Raw genomic sequence first — 16,289 nt, 5'->3', positions numbered from 1 at the left:
ATACGTGTCACATGGCAAAAAGTGGAGTATGCTGCATTCATGTAACTGGTGTGGCACGCCATATGACTCAGTTGTCAGCCTGGTAGGCACTGCTCCATTAGACTGTGTGTGTTCTATATGAAGTTACAACTAGATCCATGCCTTCTGGCTCGCCAACCACCATGTTACTTGCCATGTCACACCAGTGGGCGCCTTAGTAGTATCAGCCCAGCTTTTAGCTGCATATAATGAAGAAGCCTGGCATGAGAGCTCCACTTGGTGGTGTTTAGACTGCAGTTTTAGACTCTGGTTGTCTTTTATCTCAAGTTTAGCATAGTTGTCATACACTTTTCACTAAAATTTCAGCACAAACCAACTACACCTCCTGGGGCTCACAACTTTTTTGATAGTATATGTGTAGTGAGTATGGGACCCCAAGCCATTGCAGTACTTGTTCCTTTCCCGTGCTGCAGTTTTGCTCTGACCATGCCTTTTCTCCAACTTATTCTGCTGGTCGGATTTCTTGCCGACTACCTAGCTTGCTCATAGGATGTAAATTCTGGCTACTTCCACTTTGTTACCTCATTTTATATTGCGTATTTCAGTTAATTTATGTCTGGGCCTCAGAGTGTTACCTTCACCTTTTTTATTTTTTAAATTTTTTTTGCAGATTATGTGGACCATGTGGGGAAGGTCGCCCATTAAAGACATGCTAGCCAATCCATGTTCAGGTCGTCAGATACCTTTATTCTGGGACCCACTGTTAAGTCAGAACTGTCACGTCTGTGCACATATGAAGGAGTAGGTGCATGTATATCGGAGGGTTACTGGGACTCCAGGCACTGGCAGTCTTGCCAGGTGCCTTTGCTCTGCCTGGGTAGCACCCGTGAATAGAGCCCTCATTAGGAGTAGGATACCCGTGAATAGAGCCCTCATTAGGAGTAGGATGCATCATCGTGGAAGGCCAAAGGTCACAACCGATTCCCACGAGGCCTCGACAGTGTCTCCAGGCAGACCGCAACTTAATGTCGTTTGTTCAGACCCCGGGAACTTACTCTCCTTGGCTAGGCATTGGGAGGAAAACAAAACCAAGCGACTTGCGGACAGTTACTCCTCTCAGTACTTTGCACTTGAATAGGTGGAGGATCCTTTTTCTGTGCTAAACCAATTATTGTTGTGGAGAATATTGATAAGATATTTAGAGAACTCTTGTGTTAATTGTGTAAATGACCACCCTCCTTGATTCCAATGTGTATTAACATACCTGTAGAGCACCAAAGTCTCAGATCGTCTCTCACATTTTGAAGCTGAGAAAAAATGTGATCGTTTGTATTCGGTTTGTGAAAACCACATTTACCACTACTGTGGCCAGGTCATGGTGTATTTACTCCCTCGACCTTGACCATTGGAGGTGATAGGATCTCCTCTCTCATGGTTCCTACTCTCGACTCCTGACCAATGCAGCAGCTTCCTCCGCTGGCATGTACCCTTGAAAGGCTCCCCTCTTGGGAACCCTATCCCAGGAAATCTGCAGATCAGACCAGACACTAGCCAGTGGCTGACTGTGGGTGTCGGTACCACCTGATTTCCCCCTCTTTCTACACCCATGGCAGATAAGCCCTTACAAGAATCTTGACCAGAAGTTGTGAAAGAGAAGAATTACAACAGAGCACTTCGATGTCCCTGGAGGCGTCAGATCCCCTCCCGCTGTCTCACATGCCCCTTCACGCCAAACAGGGATGCCATCAATGTGGTAATTCATTGGAACAGCAATGCATATTACTGCCACCTGCCAGAACTGCAACTGATTTCTCCTTGTTCTTTTTCCTCTTCATGTTATTATTATGTTGGAGAAAAAGTATCATTCTTAATTATCATGGTTTGTTTCCTTTTGTTGAAGTGCTGCCACTCTTTAGTTACCAGTTTTAGCAAAATTTGCTTTATGACTTTCATTGGAATGTTAAAATTTTGTACTCAGATGGGTAATCTTCTTTTTCAGATTGCAAGTTTCACACTTGATGCTAGTACGAAGATATATGCATCTCGTGTTGACAAAGTACATTCAGATGGTATGAAGATTGCAGGTGGTTTGTTTAAGGCTGTTGTTAGAAAGGAAAAGCAGGGTGCAGTAGGAGATGATCATGATGATGATGGACCTGATGGGCACAAGGCTGAAAGCAAAGTGAGGCAACGGGCTCACAGAAGGGTAAGGGAATGCTTTGTATTGAATTTCATTACTTTCTACCTTGATTTAATCTAAGACCATAGAAATATTTCTGTGTGGTCTTCTAATTACAAAGTTCCATAGAAAAAAATAGTAGATAAAAGCTGTGTTGTGAGACATATTAGCACTATTAATTACGTTATACAGTTCATTGTAAACAGTTAAAAACAATGAGAAATTAATATTTTGTTTTTATGGACATGATCAGCTTACACATTACAGCAACAACTGAAGCACATGATATCTGTTCAATGTGACGCCCACCAGTCTCACTGCTTGCATTATGTCAAAATCCATTCACAGAACTGAAATATGGGTTGAAAATCATTTGGCCCCATTGCTTGCACGCATTGTTTATGAGAGATGTGTAATTGCCGCTCCATGCTGCACGTTGATGAATCATATATAAAACACAATCTCAAATTCTACTGTGCAAACAAGTCTTTGTCGAGAACCTTTGCAAGCTGTCCAATACATGAACATATTATTTTCTCAAAAGTTTATATATGTGGCAATAAATTTCTTTGGATTGTGAAGACACCTTTTAAAACTTTCTCTCTTTTTGCTTTCTGGGTGATTCACAGTGTTAAACCATCCACTAAGTGCGTGTTTGAAAGTTCCTTTTAAGGAGTAATGCTAAGTGTCTGACTGATCATGAACTATAAACAGTGGCAAACTCCAGTATGCACACAATATAAATGATTGTGTGCTGTATTTGAAAGAAGTGCCACAAACATATCGTACTGCCTGAAATGGTCATTTCTAATCATTGGTTCCTTACCTCAAAAGATTCGTAATCTATAAAATTTTGAACATAGATCAACGTAGATCAACACCTTCAACACATTATATGCAGTCTCCCATCCTTCATCAAAGACACCAACTTTGTTACTCAGTGGTGAATTATTTTTTAAAATTGCCCCTATTTTGATATAGTATGAAAGATTGACCTGCACTCCACACTGCTCATGGACTGGAAAACAATTTTTTTCCTTTGTGTGGGTGGGGTGGGGAATAAAGATATGCTAATCTTTTTTATTAGTAGTGGTGAGCAGTGCTGGTAATCGTGGCATCCTATGCTATGTGCTAAGAAAATTTTTCTTTTTCTGTGGCTCGAATTATGCTTTCATATTTCTAAAACATTTTTATTGCAAATCTAAGAATTCAAATGTTAGGAATTGTTAAACAACTGGTAACATTTGCAGCTGCAAACATGCCAATTCCAAGCTTTCTTTAAAATAATGTAGACTGAGGTCTCTAAAATTTCACATCAGTACAGTAAGCGGTCTAGGAAGTATATTAAATTACTTACAACATACATGTTATCTCTTCATAGCCAAAGTGTGCACATATAACTCAATAAATCCACATTGATTATATTTGAGGATATGAATTATAAACAAAAAGTAGCTTATTTGGATAGTCCATTACTCTATAACGTTGTGAAGACAAATCAGTTTCTTGAATTGATAAAACTATCTACTTAATTAGTTTAAATGTCTGATTAGTTTAGTTTTAACTATTTGAATGTTCAGTGGGTGAATAATTTGACCTCTTGAGTCAATGTTAAAACCACAGCACACTTTCTCAGTGAAAAAAGAAAATTGCTTATAAAAGCTGATAAATTTGTATAATGTCTCATTACAGTTTTGTTCTGAATTACATTGCACACAAATCTTTTATCTTCATTACAGGTGAGAAAAATCATAACGGAACCAGAGTCCTTAAATGCTCCTTTACAGCAAAATTATAAACTGCATCCCTCATTACTATTCATGAATACCAAGTTTAGTGATTGCCGTCCGGGCTGTGTCAATCTCATGCCAAGGATTTCAGTAGTTGGAGATACACAAAAACTGCAATTTCTGTGCTCTGAACCTGCCCTTGGTTCTTCTGGTGTAGGCATGGAGGATCAACTTGCTGACGTCCCAACATTATCAGGTTCAGACAACTTAGTTAAAAAGCAAATTTGAACCAATTTTTAAGCATATCTTTAGGATTGTTTAGTCTTAACAATAGACTAATACATAAGAGTAACCTTGCCTTAATGTACTTTATCTAGTGTGGTGTACCTGTCAGTGTTTTCCTTCAAGCAAATTTTAGTTTATTTTCTGTATGCATATAAATTACTGTATTTATTAATTGGGCAAGAAGAATAACCGTAGATAACATTTTCGGTTGTTAAGGTAGTTCAACTAAAGTCAGAGTCCCACTTTTTTGGGAATTTGGTAGTTAATTTGAGAAACACATCATCTTGCTAAGTAGAGTTCATTTATTTCTGCTTACTACCAGTTCTACCTCCAGCCATCAAAATCTGCAGGTATTGATATAAAATTATTTATTGTCTAGCCGAGAAAAAGATTTTATCAAGTACACAACATGATATACTCAAAATGATGTGTCTATTCTACAGCCTCTCAGCTGGAAACATGGTACTTTTAGTTCAGCTGCCCAGAAAGAAAATGTGGTTGTATCGGCAGATTCTGTTTCTCATTTCCTTCTATATTTTCTCTTACTTTTCTATTTTAATTACCACTGGAATTTAAAAGATAACACACAGTAGTAGAATGAATGAGATTCTGTAAGTCGTAATCTTTTAGACTGTGGTGTGAAAATTCAATGGATCTTTAGACATATCCATGTTTTATTGGCTGCTTCAATGACTCTCCATCTCAAATATAAATAAGTAAACACAAAGTAACCAGTCACTAAACTGAACATTTTCAGTTTAAACGTTTTTCGGAGCTTTTACTTCATTATGAGGTTAAAATTCTGGGGTTTAGCTCAGCAGTCAGTGATGAACTATAATATGCTTTTTGCTATTAAAGTGATAAAATGAAAACATTCCAGATATTTAGACATACATAGTTTCCCATAAGCAATGCTGCTGCACTAAACACAGGAACTCTCACCTTATGATGGAGAAAAGCCTCTAGACTTGTCTCATCTGAAAAATGAAAGTTTAATGACTGGTTATGTTGTGTTTAATTAAATGCCAATGGATTTATTTTGACACACTTTCATAATTACAATTTATGTATGAGATGCTGGAGATGGATTGTTACACATTTTCTCAGTAAGGTATATGAAGAAAGGTGAAGGTTGAGGAAACATTACAGTTATTTTATGGTACATACAAACACTCAGTGATTGGTGTTTTGGGTTTCTTTATATCTCAGTTTGTATCTAAGATGACTTGAAAACTACAGAGAGATTCTTTAATTACACCTTTGTGAGGCTTATTGGGACAAACCAGGATAGATCCCAGTATCCAGTCCAGTAGCTCATGATGTGCAACTGTCAATACCAATAAATGAACAATTTAAATATGTCACTTTGTGGGGAACAAATATGGATGGGCTACTCAACAACCTTTAAAGCAAATATTATAGTAAGTCAGTGTCCTAAAACGCTCCAGTCCACCTTAGTTTCCTGCTACATATATGAGAACAAAGTGTTGTCACTTGATTATGAACGGATGAAATGTACAGCTGGCTCACTTCAGCTTGTCTCATCCTCACTATGCTGCAGTAGCACTTCTACGCACTATTAATCAATCATTAGGTTTGGCACAAAACCATATGCTGCTGAAACGGTTTTCTTGTGCACCAATGCACTTGGTAAGGTCATAGAGACCTGTCACCTGGTTCATTGAATGTAACTGGCCGTGGATATTAAAGAATTTCTTAAAAACACTTGAAATGATCTTTCACCTATACATTACAGCAACATTGCAGAATAGCAATACTTGCTTTAAAAACGAACAAATTGAATGACATGGAGATCATTTAAGTCTTGCATAAATATGCTAATACTCTAATGAAGAGGTAGAAGACATACGAAAAGAATTGCAGAAATTTTCAGGTGACAGCAAATGCTATTACTGGATTTGAATAGGGGATTTAAATGCAAAAATGAGACAATGACTAACAAACACTTCTTTTGTGCGAAAACGTTGGATATTATACTAGAAATGAAGAGAGGTCATATGTTAGTAGAATCTGTGTTCTTAAGACAGATTTTTCATTAAAAAACAAATAGAAGATGGACTTCTCTAGCAAGACGTGAAATTAAAATTGAAACTGACAGTGTTTTATTAAACAACAAGGAAATTACACAGGATGTGATGGTCTTAAGCCGCTTTGGACTTCAAAGCATAGACTACCAAGATCCAGAGTAAAAATAAGCCAAAAGTTAATGATGAGAATACCTTCAGCAGGAAATATGAAGTCGAAGTTACCTAAATCTACTTAATGTTAGGAAGGTATACCAAATCAAATAAGTAAAAAGCTCAACATCTTGTAAAATGAAGAATATTGGGTGACAGATAAAAACAGTGATTATTTGAAGAAAATATTCATGTAAGGAGCGGAAGATGTTAGCATGTTTGATGAAGGCAAGAAAATGTGGAATGAGGAAACTTTTTAAGAGAAGGCTTGAGTTTCAAACAAACAATAGTAGTCTTCCGATAGAATATGTTGAACTAAATAAATCATAAAGCGAAGTCAGAAGTGGGCAAGCATTCATAGATTACTGTCAATTTTTGTGCTGATCAGAAATAAAGATAATGAAAAATGGAAATGTTATTCCAGACAAGGTGTAAAAAGCCATTTGACATATTGAAGAAGGCAAAGCCACTGGGAGATAAATGGTCTTTCAGTTCAGTAGAAATTATTAAAGGTGAAGGGAAAATTATACTAAAGGACCAGCAAAATTATTTACAGATTGTCTATGAAAGAACAGTTCTTAGAAACTGGGACACTGCTCTACTACTACTACTACTACTACTACTACTACTACTACTACTTGCTTGTCATCATCATCATCATCATCGTCATCATCATCATCATCAGAGACAGAAGAGACATAAACAAAATACCTATCAACCTCCTCCTTCTTAATATACAAAATATGCAGTATAGTTACCATGAACAACGTAGACAGAAAGTTGGATTTTAATCAAGTAAAGGAAAAAGCTGGCAGTAAAAGTAGTTACTGCACAATAACCAATTGAAAGTTGTGAATGAAATTTTAGACTGGAGCATTGAGTATGATTTGGCACTTTGCCCCAAGGTTTAACAGATTTTAAGAAAGCTTTTTATTCAATTTAAACAAAATACACTATGCGATCAAAAGTATCCGGACACCTGGCTGAAAATGACTTAAAAGATTGCGGCACCCTCCATTGGTAATTCTGGAATTAATATGGTGTTGGCCAACCCGTAGCCTAGATGATAGGTTCCACTCTTGCAGGCATATGTTCAATCAGGTGCTGGGAGGTTTCTTGGGGAAAGGCATCGTATTCTTCACAGAGTGCTACACTAAAAAGAGGTTTCAGTGTCAGTCAGTGAGGACTGGCGTGAAGTCTGTGTTCCAAAACATCCCAAAGGTGTTCTATAGGATTCAGTTCAAGACTCTGTGCAGTCTATTACAGGTATGTTATTGTCATGTAACCACTCCGCCACAGGCCGTGGATTATGAACAGGTGCTCGATCATGTTGAAAGATGCAGTCGCCATCCCCAAATTGCTCTTAACGGGTGCAAGCCCCCTCCATGAAAAACACGACCACACCATAACACCACCGCCTCCGAATTTTACTGTTGGCACTACACAAGCTGGCAGATGAAGTTCACCGGGCATTCGCCATACCCACATTCTGCCATTGGATCGCCACATTCTGTACTGTGATTTGTCATTCCACACAATGTTTTTTCATTGTTGAGTCATCTATTGTTTACGCTCCTTACGCCAAGCGAGGTGTCATTTGGCATTTACCGGCGTTAAAGTGTGGCCTATGAGCAGCTGCTCGACCACGACATCAAAGTTTTCTCACCTCCCGCCTAACTGTCATAGTACTTGCAGTGGATCCTGATGCAGTTTGGAAGTCCTGTGTGATGGTGTGGATAGATGTCTGCCTATTATACATTATGACCCTCTTCAACTGTCGGCGGTCTCTGTCAGTCAACAGACGAGGTTGGCCTGTACACTTTTGTGCCGTACGTGTCCATTCACGTTTCTACTTCACTGTCACATCGGAAACAATGGACTTAGAGATGCTTAGAATTGTGGAAATCTCTCGTACAGACATATGACGCAACTGCCACCCAATCACCTGACCACATTCGAAGTCCGTGAATTCTGCGAAGCGCCCCATTCTGTTCTCTCACAATGTCTACCGAGTACTGAGGTCGCTGATGTGGAGTACCTGGCAGTAGATGGCAGCACAGTGCACCTAATATGAAAAACATATGTTTCTGGGTGTGTCTGGATGCTTTTGATCACATAGTGTGTGTACTTGTGGTTGTATTTCCAAGAACTGGCATAATACATAATGTTAGACAGTGACTGTCATGAAAATTCCTTAAAAAGTCGATCATTCCTTTCTCATACTGCTTTTACTGAAATAGAATGTGATTTACATCATCAGCTGTGACGTCATCACATTGACAACAGGGTGTCTCCGATACGCTGATTCTATAGAAGTGGACAGGGGAAAGATCCATGATTAAGATGCGTAATTTTCCTTGAGTGTTTGAATTTTACAAACCGTGGTGGGATGGTGGTGGTCAGCAAATTCATATTCTTGTGCGGAGGGGGGAACCTAATTTCACAAAGCACCTAGCATCTAACACACGTTGGGCTTTTGATTATTCATATTATTTTGAAATGCATCCTTGTTGGTTTTTTAACACTTTCGGACACATTCTAAGTTGATTTCTGAATAAATCATAAGTTGATTTTTGAATGCCTGCATAGTGTATATAATGTCATTGCCAGGGGAATTCTGGTCGCATCTGGAAATAAACTTTCCTGCAGACAAAAGGGGATGGGGCTACACGTACTGAGCAGAATAAAGCGAATGGGTGAATGCCAGTCACTGTTTGTTTATGTGGTTGACTGAGTTTGCGCATGATCAGCTTTGTTATAATTACTATTGAAATCCGTAGATTAAGATTACAAGAGTGGAAATAAATGATAAACAGGAATAACAGGTAAGAAAGATTATGTATTACCTTCTCAGTGTATCCAAGAAAATGATATTTTGGTAGAAAATTTTTGGCCAGATCACTACACTAGTAAGGGGCAGTTGTGGAGTCCCCATCTAGCAGGCGCTGAAGTTCTGGGAACAGTGCGGAAAACGTGTTGCACGAACACGTAATAATGCCTAACCGGAGAATAAACGCGGGATAACTAAACCGGTGATTGTGACAGGGATAGTGAAGTTAACCAGAGAATAAGTTTTGCAACTGGCGGGAATAGTTACAGAATTAGTGATAACAAGATTGTTTGTTAGAACGAGGAAGGAGGAGAAATGCGGGCATCGCACAAAGTATCGAAGAATATGATGATTCCAAATTTATATAAAAACTTCGTACTACTACTTTTCACACTCATACTTGAGAAGCTGGAGCGTATGAATAAAATTTGAAACTATTTCCTGCCATAAACCTTTTTGCTTGTAGTTGGCCTATTACTTATTTGCTATTGGTACTTCGTGAATTATATTTTGTTGTGCTATAAAAATGACCATTTGTGCCATAACAGTCTTATTTATTTGGTGTGTGTTAAAATTGCTGCAGTATTAGGCAGGCTAATTTCGTTTCATCTGGTAGACAGTGACAAAATTGACTCAATCAGATCGAGAAATCATACCAGTCTTGGGTACTGTTTGTATTAACACCGTTTTTAGTTTTAGACAATGACATTTCGATTTTTCAAGTAGCAAAATGTTTGACTGACTTTGACGAGAGAATAGATTCTTTCACAGAAAGGAAAGGATGGCATGTAAAGCTGTTGCAATATTAGAGAGAGAGAGAGAGAGAGAGAGAGAGAGAGAGAGAGAGAGAGAGAGAGAGAGAGAATGCTATGACCTAAGGAGTGAAGAAATGTGTACTGTCTTGCTTGTCTCTTGTCTTTACTGGCTTTATGCCACACAAAACAGCAAGTTATTAGCTAATAGGCAATAATGAGTGCAGATTTTCAGAAGAGTTCTTGTTCTCTTGGTTGCAAATAATCCCATCCAGTATTAATTGAGAGCTTTTTTAAAAAGAGGGGCAGGATGTCAAACCTGCCAACTGGGAGCAGGAGAGGCATCAAAGGACATTTTAATTTCTGCTGTCCTGAATATAGTTAGATGGCATCCATTACAAAATATACTCATGTGAATTCCATAGAGCGAAATACAGGGGCGTGCGATATAAGAATGCTGCGTGAAGAGGCATGGCACTGCACTTTATTATACTTCAGACCAAATAACATATCTTACATTTCCTTGAATGTGTGTGTTTTCTGTATCAGACTCTTCAGAAATATGTGTGCAGCAGAATGCACACATTTTTGAAAACTTTTTTTTAGTCCAATCTCAAGGGCGTGGGGAGGGGGCAGGGGTAGGATGGCGTTGCCACTATCTAGTATTGTGAGGTTCGGAAATATTGTAGAGCCAGGTCTGATGCGCAGAGTAGTCTGTTGTGAGCTGTAGTGGGGAGTTGGGTAGTCTCCACGTGACCCGTGTTTACGTTTAGTGATTTTGCTGTTTCCTTTTCGTTTACTGCTCTCGTGTCAAACGAAAACAAAACTGATTTCTGGGGCCAGGAGCTATCAAGTGAATTAAAATACATTCACATAGTTACAGGAGGCTAAAATATGTTATTAGTTTCAGATCTTATTTGATTTCCACCTTTCTGACATTCATGCATTAATCACCATGCAGAACAGTGAAGTTATCTTTGTCGGTTTGCTAAAGAAATTTGGATTCTATTAATCTTCTCTGCTGAGGCAGTTAATTTATTTGAAACAAAATGTTTAATTCTGCACTATTGGTCAGTTTCAACTGTTCGCTGCATTTCAGGTGAACGGTTTCATCTTTTAGCGCGTATGGCATTATACCATAACAGAGAGCCAAACTTAAGATAATACAGGAGTGATACTCCAAAAAAATTTACATCTCCAAAACCACACTGAAAAGCCGAATATCAGGTCAAGGCGTACTTCATTGTTAATCTGGAAATGCGAATGTGCACTTTAAGCTGAATTATGGTCTGCAAAATTCCAATGCTCTTCGAGTATTCTCGATATCTTGTTTCTCTTATGACATAATGTAAGAACTTTTAATGTTTTACACATACAAACATACGGGCTTCCTACGTCATCGTAATTGTGCAAGTGTGGTAGAGTCTGGTATCTGGCACTCTCTGGCAACTGCTGAAGTGAAGCTATTTCTAACAGTTTGCAGGAAAATTTAGCAAATGGTGGTTTGAAAAGTGTTACATTCAAAGTAAATTTCCTTTTACACGAGATTAACTATGTGCGAGGATGTACGATGAATCTCTTAAATGTTGCTGCACGTCAAAGATCTTTGTAAAATGTGTGCCCCCCTCCCCGGAGTTCAGTTTCCTAAAGTGCCAGGAAATTTTTCCTGGTGTTTAAATCTATTCAAAGTATTGATAGGTTTTACAGTTCCGAGGAAAAGTATACTGTCACTTAACATGGAAAAACTGTATTTTCACCTGGGCGAAAGTGGATTTTAACCGGGAAGTCCAGGAAAAATCCCCCCCCCCCCCCCCCCCCCCCCTTCTTGTCCACGTATACACCCTGCCTTGTGTCTACTTAGCCAAGTTGTCCCTATGTCATGTACATGTTCAGTTTAGACGCCTGGGGATGTTCATTGATTTTCATGGTTGTATTTAGCCTGAGCATGTTGAGCCTTCCGTGGAGTGGTCTTTTATATTGTTTGTGCAGAGTTATTACTGTGTTGAGCCTGCGGTCTCAGGCTTTCACTTAGGAGTTGGCACCATCATTGTGTTGATATGTGATGCCATGCAGACAACATTTTTGAAATAGCAGATTAATGATCTGAAATAATGTGGCTGGTTGCTGTTTTCATTACCTGGTTATCTGTGAGCATGAAAGCAATTTGTGGATGACAAAGTTACTGGCACGTTCTTTTCAGAAATGGTCTGCAAATACCCAGTCGTTGTGTGCGCCTCATGAGTATTAATAAACGGAAATTGGTTTATTGGCTGCCCTCATCAATTCAATTTTATCTGTCTGTTGACTTCATTTCAATTGAGCTGTTTATTCAGTCGAGGACAATACACATAATGTAGTTTTGTCTAGTTACATATATGAAATTGTACATGGTTTGTACACCAGAATAATAAATGTAGTATTACCGTATCACTCTTCTAAAACCATAAAAAGATTGTGAATATGGGTTATTGTTGTGACTGTGGTAGTCATTCTTGCTCACAAATTAAAAGCAGCAACTCATATCTTCAGTTGGTACATTCATTGCCATTTTGGAAACTATTCTTGCCTTTCCTTTCCTCGAAAGTGAGAACCTGCGAAATTCATACTCATTTATGTACCGTAATTATGTATTATGAAAAGTACTTAAAAATAAGCTTCCCCACTGGCAAAAGTGTGGTGGTTGAGTAAAGTATGTTCTAATTTGTGCGAAAAGTTGCAATACACTATGAGGAGAACAAATTACTTCCTTTGTGCTTCTGGAAGTGACTGAAACAACAAGAAAAATAGCAGCAGATCGATGTACCAGTAACAACCAAAATACATTACGTCTGCATATGTATAAGATGTTCTTGTTTATTTATTTAGTTGAGAAAGAAATCTCCTGAAATAATGAGCTTGTAAATTTTTGTTTATACTTTGTAGACGGCTGAGACTAAGGTAAGTTTTAATCCTCTTTCAGGTCTACCATTCTGTTTTATGCTTTTTTACTCTGAGTGGCACTTACTTCATTTTACTAGATGATCAACAAACATATTTGGAACATTTACTGTCATTTGTGTGGTTCATACTTAATTTGTAAATTATTGACAGTTAAGACTCTTATATGTTCATAACATCAAATACTAATTTTCTTAAATTAATAAGATGCCAGAATCTTGTATGAAGCAAAGAGCAAAAAAGTATTAGAAGTGGCAGAATACAAACTGACACATCAGTTATTCCTTATCAAGATTTGCTACTCCAATTGCTATGCCATGATAGAGCTTTGCAACTTGCAGCTAGGTTTCATATTTAAACACTGTGGCAATATCAACTGCTGTTATGTTGCTACCTGTCAAATATACAAATCGTCCCAACGGTGATGCATTTTTGAGGGATCCTCAATATTTGAAGCAGCCTATATTCGTGGGACATATGTAACAGTTTAAACCTATCACATGTGGCCTCTGCCATGTCTCAGAACCCATTACCACTATGAAAGTCAATAGACGTCCCCAGTGGTCAAAACTGGCCATGTACACATCACAGAGAAGTATTATTGATGTCAATCTAGTGTCTCTGGGTCATCATTGGGTGTATTGGTAGAACTTTATGTGACTCTGAGAGTGGATATCTTGACATAAATGTCATGTCACAATGATGATGATGTCCTGTACTCAGAGGAGCGTAGGGGATGATGCGAGAGACCCACACCACTGACTAGGCAAGCTCCTAGCGAAGGTGGTTTGCCATTGCCTTCCTCCCCGACTGTAATATGGATGGATGGATGGATGGATGGAGATGATGATGATGATGATGATGATAGTATTATTATTATTATTATTATTATTATTATTAGAGCCAGTCCTGACAAAACTCTACCATCTGGTGAGCAAAATGTATGAGACAGGCGAAATACCCTCAGATTTCAAGAAGAATATAATAATTCCAATCCCAAAGAAAGCAGGTGTTGACAGATGTGAAAATTACCGAACTATCAGTTTAATAAGTCACAGCTGCAAAATATTAACATGAATTCTTTACAGACGAATGGAAAAACTGGTAGAAGACGACCTCGGGGAAGATCAGTTTGGATTCCGTAGACATATTGGAACACCTGTGGCAATACTGACCCTACGAATTATCTTAGAAGCTAGATTAAGGAAAGGCAAACCTACGTTTCCAGCATTTGTAGACTTAGAGAAAGCTTTTGACAACGTTGACTGGAATACTACCTGTCAAATTCTGAAGGTGGCAGGGGTAAAATACAGGGAACAAAAGGCTAGTTACAATTTGTACAGAAACCAGATGGCAGTAATAAGAGTCGAGGGGCACGAAAGGGAAGCAATGGTTGGGAAGGGAGTGAGACAGGGTTGTAGCCTCTCCCCAATGTTATTCAATCTGTATATTGAGCAAGCAGTAAAGGAAACAAAAGAAAAATTCGGTGTATGTATTAAAATCCATGGATAATAAATAAAAACATTGAGGTTCGCCGATGACATTGTAATTCTGTCAGAGACAGCAAAGGACCTCGAAGAGCACTTAAACTGAATGGACAGTGTCTTGAAAGGAGGGTATAAGATGAACATCAACAAAAGCAAAACTAGGATAATGGAATGTAGTCGAATTAAATCGGGTGATGCTGAGGGAATTAGATTAGGAAGTGCGACACTTAAAGTAGTAAAGGAGTTCTGCTATTTGGGGAGGGAGGAACCACTGTGCACACACATGTGCCTGCCAGCAGCAAAATGTGTCGAAGGCCATAGGACGAAGACTATGCAATACTTTGTGACAACAAACTGCTTCCGGTGAGTGTGACATCACAACTGTTTACATTAGGTAAGTCTGAGCAGTTGCCAACGGGCTCATATGCCTGTGCAGTAGTCGCATACAAGCAGTATTATCTCCCGCTTCTGGCACCCCCAAGCTGCCAGATTCGCACATGTTTAGAGCAGTCTGAGTTTTTGCGGGGAGGGGTGCAGTCTCCACGTGACCTATGTTTACATTTAGTGATTTTGCTGTTTCCTCTTTGTTTACAGCTCCCATGTCAAATGAAAACAAAAGAGATTTCTGTGACTGGGAACTATCAAGTGAATTAAAATACATTCACCTAATTATGGAAGGCGAAAATAAATTATTAAATTCAGTTTTCTGATTTTATTTTATTTCCACGTTTTTGCCAGTCAAGCATTAATCACCTTGCAGAACAATGAAGTAGTTTTTGTCAGTTTGCTAAAAAAAAATGCCTTTTATTAATCTTTTCCACTGAGGCAGTCAGTTTATTTGATACAAAGTGTTTCGTTCCACAGTATTGACTGGTTCCAACTATTCTCTGAATTTCAAGTGCAAGTTTTCATCTTTTGGCATGTATGGCATTATACCATAATAAAGCACCAAACACGAGATAATACAGTACTGGCACTCCAAGAAAATTTACATCCCATATCAGGTTGGGACCGACTTCATTGTGAATCTGAAAATACAAATGTGCACTTAAAGCTGAATTATGCATTTTAGTAGGGTTTACGAAATTTCAGTGCTGTTTGAGTATTCTCTGATGTCCTGTTTCTTTTATGATGTAATTTAAGATTTAATAATCCTTTATATATTTGAACATATGGGCTTCCTATGTCGTAGCTGTGCGCTTGTAGTAACGCCTGTTTTCTTGCACTCTGGCAACTACTGAAATGAGCCTATTTCTAACAGGTCTCCTGAAAATATTGCAAATGTCGATTTGAAATGCATTCTTTTCAATCTAAATTTCCTTTTACGCAAGGTGACTTATGTTACGTGTGGAACATGCGATGAATTTGTTAAATCACAGAGCGTTTGACTCTCGTTTAAAACTTAACATTTTGATGACCAGCTACTTTGAAGAATTTTGAACACAGAAGACCAGAAATTTATGTTCTTATTTTAAATTTTACTGACCACATTTGTGTATTGTATCTTAAAGTGAAAAAAAAAAGCAACCACCAATATTACATGTAAAAGCTTAGCTTCTCTTGTAGCTACACTATGTATATTAATTTAAACCACTAATTTTTCCTATTTGTGTGTTCGCACTACTTAAAAATGATGTTGCTATCGACTGACTACATCACGTGCCCTGTGCTCTGAAGATCTGCTGTCATCGGCATGCGAAATCACGTGTCATGAATTATGATTCTTACAAAAGGGCATTGCAGTCTTGACTTCAATGCTTTGGAAACCAACATGCTGTATTTGGTGGAATTCGAATGTATGCTTTCCTAATATGAAAATATGCAGTGTATCATAGTACAATAATATGCAGTGTACATGTTGCTGCACTTTTAAGAGCTTTCCAAAACATCCCCCCCCCCCCTAAAGTGCCGG

The 16,289-nt window shown here is 38.3% G+C and overlaps 1 protein-coding gene across 2 annotated transcripts in view; it reads left to right on the top strand.

Annotated features, from left to right (window-relative positions):
- LOC124722011 (condensin complex subunit 2-like) overlaps nt 1-16,289 on the top strand; it is a 199,260-nt gene that overhangs the window by 101,479 nt on the left and 81,492 nt on the right. For both annotated transcript variants that reach the window (XM_047247187.1, XM_047247188.1), the window contains exons 4-5: nt 1,979-2,185; nt 3,898-4,144. In XM_047247187.1, the coding sequence (XP_047103143.1) occupies nt 1,979-2,185; nt 3,898-4,144 (454 nt within the window). The remainder of the gene's footprint in view (nt 1-1,978; nt 2,186-3,897; nt 4,145-16,289) is intronic.

The sequence above is a fragment of the Schistocerca piceifrons genome, chromosome X, assembly GCF_021461385.2.
Source record: "Schistocerca piceifrons isolate TAMUIC-IGC-003096 chromosome X, iqSchPice1.1, whole genome shotgun sequence".
Classification (NCBI taxonomy): domain Eukaryota; kingdom Metazoa; phylum Arthropoda; class Insecta; order Orthoptera; family Acrididae; genus Schistocerca; species Schistocerca piceifrons.
Note: the sequence above shows the minus strand (reverse complement) of the source record. Positions and strands in the feature narration are given on the sequence as shown.